This window comes from Trachypithecus francoisi, unplaced genomic scaffold (genome assembly GCF_009764315.1).
Source record: "Trachypithecus francoisi isolate TF-2019V2 unplaced genomic scaffold, Tfra_2.0 Lachesis_group14, whole genome shotgun sequence".
In the NCBI taxonomy this organism is placed as follows: domain Eukaryota; kingdom Metazoa; phylum Chordata; class Mammalia; order Primates; family Cercopithecidae; genus Trachypithecus; species Trachypithecus francoisi.
The window spans coordinates 2,114,771-2,129,375 of NW_022681459.1; the positions used below are offsets into that span (position 1 = coordinate 2,114,771).

General features: G+C 34.2%; 1 protein-coding gene across 3 annotated transcripts in view; it reads left to right on the forward strand.

The window, feature by feature from the left end:
- Positions 1-14,605, forward strand: part of USP25 (ubiquitin specific peptidase 25) — a 145,837-nt gene that overhangs the window by 85,964 nt on the left and 45,268 nt on the right. For all 3 annotated transcript variants that reach the window (XM_033232183.1, XM_033232184.1, XM_033232185.1), the window contains exons 11-16: positions 5,080-5,207; positions 5,978-6,073; positions 7,212-7,373; positions 7,989-8,215; positions 12,114-12,184; positions 12,944-13,172. In XM_033232183.1, the coding sequence (XP_033088074.1) occupies positions 5,080-5,207; positions 5,978-6,073; positions 7,212-7,373; positions 7,989-8,215; positions 12,114-12,184; positions 12,944-13,172 (913 nt within the window). The remainder of the gene's footprint in view (positions 1-5,079; positions 5,208-5,977; positions 6,074-7,211; positions 7,374-7,988; positions 8,216-12,113; positions 12,185-12,943; positions 13,173-14,605) is intronic.

A 14,605-nucleotide genomic window follows, 5' to 3' on the forward strand; every position in this document is an offset into this window, starting at 1 on the left:
ACCCTGTCTCTACTAAAAATACAAAAAGTTAGCCGGGCGAGGTGGCGGGCGCCTGTGGTCCCAGCTACTCAGGAGGCTGAGGCAGGAGAATGGCGTGAACCCGGGAGGCGGAGCTTGCAGTGAGCTGAGATCCGGCCACTGCACTCCAGTCTGGGCGACAGAGCGAGACTCCGTCTCAAAAAAAAAAAACCCTGATATTACAGTGGATTTTAAAACAGATATATGCTACTTATTATCAACTGTTGCTGGAATTTGTCCACGACGCCCAGATTCCTTTTCTTGTAAAATTGCTATGTGATTGCATAAGGTCAGATGGAAGAACTTCCCTTCTCAAGGAAGAAATAATTTTTATAAAATATTGTTAACTTATATGTCTACCTCAACTAGTTTCTTTCTCCACCCATCTCTGTTTCTTATCCATCTCTGTAGCTGCATCTGTGTAGGCATTCATCCGTGCATTCATCTGTCAGGGAGTTTTGGCACTGTAATAGTAAGCAAAGGACATATCGTGTGCTTCTCCAATCAGTCATTGTTAAGCAATTGCTGATAGTTGTCTACCTGTTAAGCTCCATGAATGTGGGTAGGGGCTTTATCTGTGTCATTCATTACTATATCCCTAGTGGTAGTATGGTGGCTGCATACATAATATTTATTGAATGAATGAATGAAATGTTTTGGTACTTATCAAACAAGTTTCTGAGGTCTTTATACTGAATAGGTGCTTAATAAATATTAAGTGATAATGATGTCTCTGTGTTTAGCTAAAAGGAGACTTTGTTCTTGTGTTTTTGAGAATAAATTGCTTTTATCTAAATTTTAATTTGTTTTTTCTTAAAGATGCAGTTAACCCTTTCCTGTTTCAGATGCATACTCATTTTTTCCTCTTCCCTGCACATACATAAACAAACAAAAATATGCTTTTCCTGTTAAGAGGAAGAGACGTATTTGAAATAGCCTTCCTCTCTACATCATAGATCATCTATTTCAGGGATTCTCAGTAGAGAATAGCCAGACTTCAAAGTTATCAAAGCAGAGTGTAGCATAGGGATGTGGTATATGGGCACAAGAGCTACACAACTAATTCTGATATAAACCTCTAAATAAGAATGTTTAAATTCAGCTTATTTTATTGATTGGGAAACAGATCTCTAAAGACTGGGACTTTAGCAATATCCCACAGTGAAATAAGAAAGCAAACTCTTAAAATCCAATCTATTTGCTGTTAAATAAAAGGATGACTGGAGTAGTGGGGCAGGGATGGTACTTTTTTTATATTGTCAGAGTAGCTGAAATACACTATGGTTTATTGGTAAACTTTCTCACATATTCCCAGCCTTTAAAAATTTTTTATTCTACATGTAATCAAAATTTTATGGTTTGTTTAAAGTATCTTATATTTGTCCTCCATCTTTTTATATTAGTTTCATACTCTGAATGCCCCTATGTTGCAATGTAAATGTTCTGCCTAGGTTTTTCCTTCTAGCCTAGGGAGTATAATGATTTGTGATGTTCTGTATATTTAGCAGTTTCTAATCTCCACTACTGTGGCAAATTTGATTGCCCGTGATTCCTGTTACCATTTTTCTAGATTTGCTGGAGACTATAGTTTCAATAATAGTTCAGCTTGGTTTAAGAGACTATCACTGACTAAAGTATAATATCAGTTTTTAAAAAATAACATTTAAATTATAGTGTTATTATATCCTTTAGAAAAACTATTCTTGAATCTCTAAAAGCCAGTAAGCAATATTATAGGCTATTTCTAAATTGGCATAATCTCTGATAATAATAGCTTTTTCCTCAATCTATTATTTACTAAAAATTGTCAATTTTATTTTGACCCAGAAAACATCTCATTTGCTGAAATAGCTGTGGCCAGCTAATATAGGAAGACCTCCAGTCTTCCCAGTTAAGACATCTAGTTGGCTATAACAGTTTAAATTTTGAGGGAATGATATACTAAGAGACAACTGAGTAAGTTAAACATGATTATATCCAAAATAACTACTTAAATATTTTTTAAAATGATACATTTTAACATTTAAATGGTATGCAATTTGTAGATGAGTCAGACTTTCCAGGAAACATGGAGATATTTTTTGATTGCCTATTGGAGGAAAAAAATTTCAGATAGTAAATACTTCACTTGTAGTATGAGTATTCGCTACTACCAGTGTGTGTTGCATGTTCTTTTAGACTGTTGCTATGCACATTATAAGTATTTGCATCTGTCCACACTGCCCCGAGAGTTGCGTTTTCACTCAGCAATGTATCATGAGCATGCTTCTAAGTTAGTGTACAGCTTTGCGTCAGTGTTTTTAAAATCTGCGTAGTGTTACAGTCTGTATTTATAAAATTGATTTAATTCTCTTGTAAGGCAGTAACTAAGAAAAAGAATTATTTTGAAGAATGTCTTTCTATAAATACCCTTGAGCACTTAGGAATGAAGTATAGTTAGAAGGGGGATCTTTGGGGCACAGGGCATACCCATTTAAATGTGTTGGTACTGCCAAATTTCCCTTCGCAAAGTTGTACCAAGTTATAATAAAGTGCTAGAAGGAGCTTTTACAAAGCTTTAAAAACAAAATTAGCGAAACAGTCGATCGACATGTACCATATTAGACATCTGTAGAGGTTATGTATATTTAAAACTTATCTTTTAAAATAAAAGGACAAATGAGTGAAGGCAATTAAATGACTGGAGCTAATTTTTTAACTGGAATAAAAAGTTTTTGCTTCTTGTGCACAGTTTACATCCTGACTTGGTTTGGTCTTCCGTAGGGAATTTGAAATGATAGGTGTGTTTCTTCTGTTTTTTTTTTTTTTTTTCCTCCACATTTGTGTAATCCTCTCATAAAAGCAAGGTATCTTATACACTTTAATGGAAAAAACAGGTATTTAAACTCATAAAAATGACATACTCTTTAGGAACTATTTTTGTTAACGGTGAGATTTCTAGAATTGTGATGAATTTAGAAGCACTTGTGCTGACAATGCTGATTATGTAAGTTCTTTATTCACTAACTGCAGAAATCTGTTCCTCCTGTAGTTTATCTAGTAAAATAATATGTTTAGAGATACGGAGAATGACCTCTGTCTCACAAGCGTGGCATACTAGTTAGGTTATAGAGAAGTAGATATAGTTTTTTGTTGAATGGAAATAGTATTTTGAAAGAAAAATTTCTCATGTTTTGTATTATTTAAAATTCAAATTATGTACTGCTATACTACAATCCAAATATTGCAGAGCTAGACATACCATTAATATTTTAAAACATGAATTTACAGAATGTCTGGTTATCTCATCTTGTCCCCATCAGCTTTAGAATGAGAAAGTGAAATCCTTCCACTCTTGTAGTAGGAAAAACCTGCCATCGCTGATAGAGGAAAATGCATTCATAACAGAGACATATTACATAACATTTTTGAACATCCTTTTGTAAGGTATGGAAGCTATTTATATTTCCTGGACTTTTCATGGTCTACAGAAAAGTATACCCCAATTTGGGTCATTTCATTTCTTGTGGCCATTGTAGATTTCCATGAATTAAAATATGTAACTAATTTTAATGGTGACATTTAAATATTTAAAGTATTGCAATAACATATGAAAGTGGTAGTTCTTGAAATCTACTTTCTTGTTTGAGTATCATAAAATGGAACAGAGAATATTATCCTAAAGAATCAAAAGTGTTCTTTGTGATATGTCTGGGGTAATGTTTTAATTCTTAATAATAATTTTATATGTGGATTAGAACTAACTCAAAAATTCTTGCCAGTTCCATGTGAGATCAAAATGAGTAAGCAAACTTTGCTCATCAAATTTTAAAACTTGAGATGATTCTGATATTTTTCATAACTTTATTTAATCCATTTCAGGTATTATCTATATAAAACAAATTCCTTAAACCTTAGCTTTCAGTGAAAGATAACCATCCAGCTCAGGAAATCTCAATTCAAGTAATTATTATCATTTTGAAAGAGAAATAGTATTGAATACCATTTGCTTTTATTTGCTTTAGAGAAAAGTAGCAACTTTCCAGATTCTTGTCAAATTCAGTTTGCCAGGTGTGTGCCAATCATGCTTTTTTTGGATGTTCAAATTTATATTTAGTATATTCTTAACTTATTGACAGATGTGTGGTGGCATTTTGTGACACTTGAAATTATCACAATTGAGTATGCAGCAGTTTCGCATATTGCACAGTTTATAATAAGCACTTCAGAAATATTTATTTTATACTTCTGTTATTTGTTGATTTACCAGTTTGTTACCTTTTCTTTCTCTTCAAATACATATGCTTATGTATAACTTAAGGTTGTATATGAAAATACTTTTCTTTTAAAAATGTTGAATTTCATGCTTAATTGAACAGTTACTAAAGCATGTATGGGGATTAGGGGCTGGGGTTAGGGGAAGGAAATTATAGCTATACTCACATAATTTGGCTCATAGCAATGAGACATTCAGTTCTTTAAGCACTAGTTATTTTAAAAGATTTTAAATAAATTACTCTTTAAGTACTAACTTTTTGTTAGTGATATGTCTTTTTCATAAATTAGTATAAAATCCAGCAGAGGAGCTAAAGTTAAAACAGGAAAACACCATTTTTTCATTTTTAGTATCAGAATTGTGATGATTTATGATATAAATTTTTTTTTGAGTACTCCCTCTTACAAGTTACTTTGTCACAGGATTTTGATGCTGTGGTTAAGTATAAATACCATTCAACAACATATTGAAGAAGACAGAAGACTTGAGCTACTAAGTCATGGTTTTAACCAGTGTCTTTTTCTTTGAGCTAGAAATTCTAATGTAAAGAATCATTTTCAAAGGATAGTTGTGAGATTTCTTTTTTTCCTCATCATGTATTATATCCACTCTTGGAATTTTCAAGAGGTGTGGAAAACTTTTAGAAAGAGGTTGAGTTTTAATGAAATTGTGTACCCAGTTACTTGTCAGGTCAGCATTGTGGTGATACATATAAAAATGTCAGTGCCCACATCCTATGCCTCAGATTGCAATGAAGAAAACAAAGGTGGTATTAAAATTTTTGTTATTGTTTTATTTCCTTTCAGCATTGGTTTACTGAATTACCACCTGTGTTAACATTTGAATTGTCAAGATTTGAATTTAATCAGGCATTGGGAAGACCAGAAAAAATTCACAACAAATTAGAATTTCCCCAAGTTTTATATTTGGACAGGTATGGTTTGATATACTGCATGACTTAGTTTGAAACAGTTTAGTAAGTGAGAAAATGTTGTATAGAGGAAAATTCTAATTTTCTTAGAATTAATTTTTACTTTTGCATAATATACCTAATACCATTTATCAAGGTAAATGTCACTTTGTATTAGAAAAGTATAGTTGTTGGGAATAATGTTATAAGGAAATTTAAAGATGATTAATTTTGTAGTCTTAAAATTCAGAATTTAAAAAATACCATTTTGTATTATCTACATTATATCTTATACAATTTTGAATGAATTGATGCTTCGTGGTGATGTCTGTACTTAATATTGTATCTATCTATCTTCCTGTCTTTCTTTTGTTTTTTTCTGTTTGTCTGTTTGTCTGTTTGTCTGTCTTTCTGCTTGTCTGTCTTTCTGTCTTTCCTTTTTTTTTTTTTTCCTTTTTTTTTTGAGATGGAGTCTTGCTCTGTCACCCAGGCTGGAGTGCAGTGATGCGATCTGGGCTCACTGCAACCATCATCTCCTGGGTTCAAGTGATTCTCCTGTCTCAGCCTCCCGAGTAGCTGGGATTACAGTCACCTGCCATCATGCCTAGCTAATTTTTATATTTTAGTAGAGACGAGGTTTCATCATGTTGGCCAGGCTGGTGTTGAACTCCTGACCTCAGGTGATCCTCCTGCGTTGGCCTCCCAAAGTGCTAGGCCGGGCATACTGGCATCTGGCCATATTGCATCTACTTTCATGATATTCAGAAATGCTAATGATTGCCTTTTTCTGATAGATACATGCACAGAAACAGAGAAATAACGAGAATTAAGAGGGAAGAGATCAAGAGACTGAAAGATTACCTCACAGTATTACAACAAAGGCTTGAAAGGTATTTTAACTTTTATGAAATTAGGAGATAATTATCAGAAACCATGCATTTGGTGACTAGATTATTCATATCAAATTTGCTTTGAATGATTTATAATTTTAGGAGTAGTTAATATTGTGTGAATAGTTTTGAGTTTTGCTTGAAACTAAAAATCTGTAGTTGACATAAATTATTCTATTGTTTAGAATTAAATAGCTCATTGTCACCGGTAAGGTTCCTACTGCTGAAAATTGATATAAAGTTAAATGAATATAGTTTTGACCTTTCTTGTTGCATGAAACTAAAGATTACTCTGGAGATTTTCATTAAAATGAATGGTACCTGAGTTTTTCTCCTTAAAACAGGATACAAACTCAGCTGCCTACCAGGTCTTCTCAGCAGCTTCATAAAGGAGGAAATTGTGTCAGGTATAAAATGGTATGTGCCGAAAGTCTAGAGAGCAATCTGTGTGTACAGGGAATGAATGCCATTCCAATACCAATCAGTGGTGCCATGTATGAGTATGGCCTCACTGTTGCATATTGATTTGGATCATTTCTAAAAGAAGTCAGAATCTAGACTGAGAAATATTCTACAGGCAAGACAGAAACCTAAAGGCAGAAATGTCACTTAAGTCATTTCAGTTTGCAAACCCCGATCTACTCTGTATTCCCGTATTTTAGGAATTTTCAAATTAGTAGTCTAAAACTTCTTATATCAAATAATATATCGTATTTTAGTGATTTTTATTCTTAAAATGTGTGAATAATCATATTGAAAAATGATTAGTGGTAAAAGATAGGAGGATAGTACTTGTCACTCGCTTGATCATGAGACCAGATGCCAGATCTAAAACTAAAAACAGTCTCAGGAGATGTCAGTTTTCATCTTCCTATTGAGTTACAATTTAGAACAGCATTTACAAATTATAACAGTATATGCTCACATTCAGTCCCAATCAGCCTTGGTTTCCTGTCTTTGGAGAACATTTAATATGTTTTTCTTAAATGTATATTCAGTTTTACCATCTTCGTTTTAAAGCTAATGAATGTTATTGCTGAGGAAATTTTACTGAAGTATCATATCATGTTTTATAATAATAAAAACCCAGATATGCTGTATATAGAAATAAAAACATTGTACATTTTATGATTAACAGATACTTAAGCTATGGTTCGGGTCCCAAACGATTCCCCTTGGTAGATGTTCTTCAGTATGCATTGGAATTTGCCTCAAGTAAACCTGTTTGCACTTCTCCTGTTGATGGTATTGATGCTAGTTCCCCACCTAGTGGTTCCATACCATCACAGACATTACCAAGGTAAAAAGTAATCTCGATGCAAGAGACAGTTGTTACCTTTATTACATAATAATGTAACTGCTACCTCTAAAGATGGTTTTTATGAAATGTATGCTTTGATTTACTTTAGTGAACTCTTAAGAGTAGATTCACTTAGAAGATTGTATGTCCTCTGGGAGTTTTTTTTGTTATTTCAGTGGATTTTATGGTTATGGATTAAAATTTTAATCACATTATTTTCAGTTCAGAATTATACTTTAGCATATTTTGGTATGTAGATATATAAGACTCAGCATGTTATGATCCATAAAAATAGCACTGTCAAATTAGAATTTGTTTCTGTAATGTAAGCTGATAAGCCAGGGAAAATAATATCATCATGCATAAGATTTTGTTGTTTTTTTAAAAATAAATATGATTAAGCCGTTTTTACTCTAAAGCTGCAACTTCATCTTATAATAATTTACTTCTTATGTATTAAAAATCTCATTTGGATATTAGATCAATCCACAGATTTCTTTGTTAAGATTTTTTCTTTTAGTTTATAAGCCAATTTAATACTGTGGGTTTGGCACTATCTTAATTGAGAGCTTCAGCTTGAAAGGTTAATAACAAATACTGTATGCTTTAATACAGCATAACAGAACAACAGGGAGCCCCATCTTCAGAACTGCCAAGCACGTCACCTTCATCAGTTGCTGCCGTTTCATCGAGATCGGTGATACACAAACCATTTACTCAGTCCCGGATACCTCCAGATTTGCCCATGCATCCGGCACCAAGGCACATAACGGAGGAAGAACTTTCTGTGCTGGAAAGTTGTTTACATCGCTGGAGGACAGAAATAGAAAATGACACCAGAGGTAAGAAGTGTCTCATAGCATGGTTACTGTCACCTCAGATGGATATGTATAATGTTAATATTGAGAAGGGAAATCACGTCTGGGTTTTATATTTAAAGATTATAGTCATTTTTCTTTTCCAGAAAGGGTTTTATGTAAGATAAACTGGTCTGGCTCCTCAGTTTTATAATCTCAGTATCAGGTTCACAAGGACCAAAAGATTTTCCCTGGATTGCTTAGCTGATTAATGACACAGCAGATGGCCTGATTTTCTAGTTTACTGCTCTAAATTTATATCAAACTGGTATTCACAGTTACTCCCTTGGAGAAATGTCATACAACATCAATGTTTGTACATATCAATTGGGTACTAAATCTAAGTTTGCACAGGGAGTTCCAGTGATAAAAAAATTTTCTTTAGGCTTAACAATTAGAAATGTGAATTTTAATTTTTAGTAGCTCTAACAGATTTCTAAATATCTATGATCCCATTATAGTCTGTAACAGAGCAGCAAAATAAGAAAAATAAGGACAGTGCTCTGTGTGGGGTATATGCGCTTGTGTGCATGTGTGTGTGTCAAGTTGCCATCTGTCCTTTCTTGGAAGGAACTCTCTTTTATTCTTTTGTATTCTGTTTTTTCTTTTTTTAAGAATAAGTTATTCTGAACTTTTCTCTTTCCTGCTTTGCTGTTGTTAAAGTGTACTTTAAAAAAATGGATTATGGTAGATATTATTATACTTTTTTCTTTAAATGTGAAAATGTAATTCCCTGTTATTCCCCAATTTTATGCTAATTTATTGGTTTATGAAAAAAATGAACTATTTATGTGACATGGTTGGAATTATATTGAACAATATTGATTGTTGGATATTATATGACCATCTTAACTCTTTATAGACAATATTTGAAAAAGAACGGCCCTAATTTAGTAAGAAATACGTAAGGTATGATGGTGACTAATAGCATTAGTTAGCTGTCAAGATTTTCCTTAGTATTTTTCAAATAAGAGGGAATTTTTGAAAATATTTGAACGTATTAACAAACATGTTGATTAAGCACTGTATTAGGTGTTGGGTAATTTTCTACTCCTCGTGGCAGATTGTTTCTAAAAGATTACATTCAGAGGCGTGGAAGCTAGGAAGCTTTTGACACCTAGGTCATGGCATTGAGGGAGGGAAGAAGTGAATGTACTTAAAATACTCTTTGGAGACAACTGACAGATGTGGGTCATTGGCTAGAGGTGAGAGAGGGAGGAATCAAATGATTCTCTTAGTTCATAATGGTATGAATAACCAAATAGAATGTATTTTGGAAAAAAGGTAAACCAGTGGGCAAAGAGGTTCCCCACTCAGGGGAGGAAAGAGAAATATGATGAGTTCTCTTTTGTCTGTTTTAAGTTTGAAGAGATTTTTTGAGATGCAGTCTCCCTCTGTCACCAGGCTGGAGTGCAGTGGCACGAACTTGGCTCACTGCAGCCTCTGCCTCCTAGGTTCAAGCGATTCTCCTGCCTCAGCCTCCCGAATAGCTAGGACTACAGTCGTGTGCCACCCACCCAACTGATTTTTGTATTTTTAGTAGAGATAGGGTTTTACCGTGTTGGCCAGGGTGGTCTTGATCTCTTGACCTTGTGATTCTCCCACCTCAGCCTCCCAAAGTGCTGTGATTACAGGCGTGAGCCACCATGCCCAGCTGATAAAGTTTTTATATGTAATACTATGGATCAGGAAAGAAGGTTTTCCTCAGGATATTTTTTTTCTTTTTCATCCCTATTGATGTTAGCAGTTAGCAATATTTTATAAACTAGTGTGTAATATTCCAAGACACAGGTATGATATAATTAATTTAATTCCCATATTGATATTCACTAAATAGTACTGGTCTTCGATATACATATTTATACACTTACGTAAGTAGGATATATTCTTTTTTAAAAACATTTATTTTATGTTCAGGGGTACATGTGCAGGTTTGTTATAAAGGTAAATTACACATCTTGGAGGTTTGGTGTAAGATTATTTCATCACACAGGTAATAAGCATAGTACCTAACAGGTAGTTTTCCATCTTCACCCTCCTCCCACCTTCCACCCTAATGTAAGCCCCAAGGTCTATTGTTTCCTTATGTCTACCATTTCTGGTTCAGAGTGTGTGTATTTTCAATTTCGACAACCGTTTTAAAATTGTCCCTCCAAAACATTAAACCAGTTTGCCTTCCCACTGTGTGAGAGAGCCTGTCTCCCAGTATCCTCCCTAGCCCTGGACACTTTTTAGTAGTTTTTTATAGTTGAGAAAATGGTATTTTAGTGTTTTGATTTGCATTCCCTTAACTTTGAGTGAAGTTGGACATTTATATTTTTATGTAAATTTTTTTTTTTTTTTTTTTTTTTGAGACGTAGTCTTGCTCTGTCACCCGGGCTGGAGTGCAGTGGCCGGATCTCAGCTCACTGCAAGCTCCGCCTCCCGGGTTCACGCCATTCTCCTGCCTCAGCCTCCCGAGTAGCTGGGACTACAGGCGCCCACTACCTTGCCCAGCTAGTTTTTTGTATTTTAGTAGAGACGGGGTTTCACCATGTTAGCCAGGATGGTCTCGATCTCCTGACCTCGTGATCCACCCGTCTCGGCCTCCCAAAGTGCTGGGATTACAGGCTTGAGCCACCGCGCCCGGCCTTTTCTGTAAATTTCTTGTTTGTGACATTTGACCATTTTAAAAATGTTGAGCCGTTTGTCTTTTTCTTATTGCTTAATAGAAAGTTTAATGTATTGTGGATATTAACCCTTTGCCTATAATATCATATCTGCTGCAGATATTATTTTCCCAATTTTTCATTTGATTTTCTTTATGTTGGTTTTGTTTTGTTTTTATAATGTAGAATTTTTAGGCAGGGAGGATCTTACCTTTTCCTATGAGGTTACTGGTTTTCTGACAGACTTAGACAGGTCTTTCCCCACTCTAAAGTTAGCTTATTTTTTTTAATAGTTTTTCAAGGTTTCTTACTGATTGATTCAACAGCTTCACAATATGATGTGGTTTCAATGTAACCATTTCCTTATTGACAGATACTTAGTTTATTTTGTTTTTAAAAATTATTGTGGACAATGTGACTGTGAACATCCCTATCTGAACAATTTTGTAGGTTTATTTTCTACTAGAAGTAGAAATAATTGTCGTGGGAGTGCCATAATTTTATTTTCACTGAGATTATAGTCGATTTTTATTCAGTTATGTGTGTGTACAAGATATGTGGTGAACATCTTTTACTTTGTTCTTAAGTTTACTTGTGTTGTAGCAATATGTAAGGAAGCTTAGCTTTCATTTTCATTGAAACTCTCCTTTATGGAGTTGAACAAAATTCACTTTTATTGGCTCTCCACATTTTCTGGATAAATCATATTTGTGTTATTTTTTAACTGTGCATTTTTACTGTGTCTTTTATTAAGAATAACTATAATTCGGCCGGGTGCAGTGTCTCACGCCTATAATCCCAGGACTTTGGGAGGCTGAGGTGGGTGGATCACAAGGTCAGGAGATTGAGACCATCCTGGCGAACACGGTGAAACCCTGTCTCTACTAAAAATACAAAAAATGAGCCGGGTGTGGTGGCGGGTGCATGTAGTCCCAGCTACGCAGGAGGCTGAGGCAAGAGAATGGCACGAGCCTGGGAGTTGGAGCTTGCAGTTAGCCGAGATCGAGTCACTGCATTCCAGCCTGTGCGACAGAGCAAGACTCTGTCTCAAAAAAAAAAAAATAATAATAATTATAATTCATTTTCTACAGATTTCAAATAGTAATGTTTTTTAAGAAAAGTTTTAGGAAATTGTTCCTATTTCTCTAATGTGTTTGTTAGAAAGCCATTAGTCCTTATCTTATAAGTAGAAGCACACTTGATGTTAATCATTAAATGACACCTTATATCCTTAGATTTGCAGGAAAGCATATCCAGAATCCATCGAACAATTGAACTAATGTACTCTGACAAATCTATGATACAAGTAAGTGAAATTTTGAGCTAGTAATCATTGTAAAAATTATTTACATATATTTTAATTTATCTTTACATTATGTTAATCTAGTTTTTCTTTACATGTTTTGATTTAAAATATTGGTAAATCAAAATTTTGTAATTTGGTAAATCAAAATTATTATTGTAAAATAATAAGGGCATGCAATATGTACAATGTGACAATTCATCTGAATGGGGGAAATTTTGTAACAAATTTATAACAAAATTCATGACAAATTTTCCCCATTCAGTTGTGTTTTCACACTGTATGTGTTGTGTACCCTTATTATTTTACAGTAAAATCTACCAAAATTTTTCAAAAGGCTATAGCATCTTTAAAAAGTCTTATGGAAGAAAATCTATGAGAATTTCGAATTCTGAAGATTTGGACACATTTACTATATATAAAACTGCCCACTCTAAGCTTTTTATTCAAAAGAAACAATTAGGCCAAGGAGTACATACACAATAAATATATTTTTAGTTTTTCAAAAATCATCTTTTTAATCTGCATACCTGTCAACTTTGCATATCTTTAGCTTATTCAGATTTTGTCTTTTTAAACTTTTATAGTTTTAAAGTTTAGTTTTTTCAAAATTTTAATCCCAGCCAGTTCTCTCTCATTTAAAAAAAAAATAAAAAGAAATGCTCTTTTGGTTTCCTCCAAGCAAGTTGTTTGTGGGTTTCATGGAATATGGTATAGTAGACTACATAATTGCAGTTTAACTCTTCTTTTTTTCACATTTAGGTTCCTTACCGATTACACGCCATTTTAGTTCATGAAGGCCAAGCTAATGCTGGGCACTACTGGGCATATATTTTTGATCATCGTGAAAGCAGATGGATGAAGTACAATGATATTGCTGTGACAAAATCATCATGGGAAGAGCTAGTGAGGGACTCTTTTGGTGGTTATAGAAATGCCAGTGCATACTGTTTAATGTACATAAATGATAAGGCACAGTTCTTAATACAAGGTAAGAATATATAGGGTGGTATATATTTTTTCAATAGTCATAAAAGTGACTCTGGTATGTGGTGTGATTAGGTAAGTGTAATTCACTCAGGCGATGATGGATGTGATTAGGAAATGCTACAGGGTTTTGACAAGACTGAATTGAAAAGTAACGTCAGCAGAGCTAAGAATTGGAGTATATTTTGTATTCCAAGTCAACTATTAAATGTAAATATGACCTTTTTTGTCCTTGCTAAAAAACACTTTAGTGACTATTCCACAAATTGACTCATATTTAAAATTTAATTCCTTAGCCTAACATATATGGCCTCTGTTCTTGGCCCCTGATTATCTCCCCCCCTTCATTGATTACCAGTGTTCATTTTGAATTTATATACTTTACTGAACTTTTTGCTGTATCTGCTCATATCAAACCATTTCACACATTTATGTCTGCATGTTCTTATATGTTTTATTTTTTGCTAGTAATTCTTTTGCCTAATTCTTGTGCATCTGTCAAGATTCAATTCAGGTGTCGTTTCCCCTGCAAACTATTTCTTGATCTACCAAAACAGTATCTCTCCTTATGCTCTCCTAGCTTCTGTCTACTGGGCATTTACTGTTGCGTATTGGAATTGTGTGATGACTTGTCGTGCACATTTCTCTCTCACCTGCTCAAAGCCAGAGAACGTGTCATACTATGTCTCAAGTTTTGTATTTCTGATATTCTGATATATGCTTTGTATATAGAAAACAATAAAAGGTTTATTGATACTGATAAAAATAATCTTTTTATATTTAGTCATTCAGCAGAATCAGCTAGGCAGTCTACTTCTGACTGAAAAAATGAAGTTATTTTTCTGTGTGTATAGTAGAAGTTGAGTAATTCTTCTAAATACTCTGTGTATTTTTAAGATCTTGCTATATTGACTAATTTTCATAATTGCATATTTAAGTCTACTTAATTTCTTCATGACAAGCAATTTTAGTTTTATTTTGAGCTAATAAGGTTAACATGGTTATGAGTTGTTTACATTTTGTGAAAAGTTTTACTTTTTAAGTAATCAAACATCTGGTGTTTTCCAGTAATGGCAAAAGTAGTGCTACATCACTGTTAGAGTAGCAGAGAAAAAAAAAATGGCCAGACACAGTGGCTCACGCCTGTAATCCCAACACTTTGGGAGGCCGAGGCAGGCAGATCATGAGGTCAGGAGCCCGAGACCATCCTGGCTAACATAGTGAAACCCCACCTCTACTAAAAATACAAAAATTTAGCTGGGCGTGGTGGCGGGTGCCTGTAGTCCCAGCCACTCGGGAGGCTGAGGCAGTAGAATCCTTTGAACCCGGGAGGCGGAGCTTGCAATGAGCCAAGATTGTGTCACTGCACTCCAGCCTGAGTGACAGAGAGAGACTCGATCTCAAAAAAACAAAAAACAAACAAAACACTTGACTTTG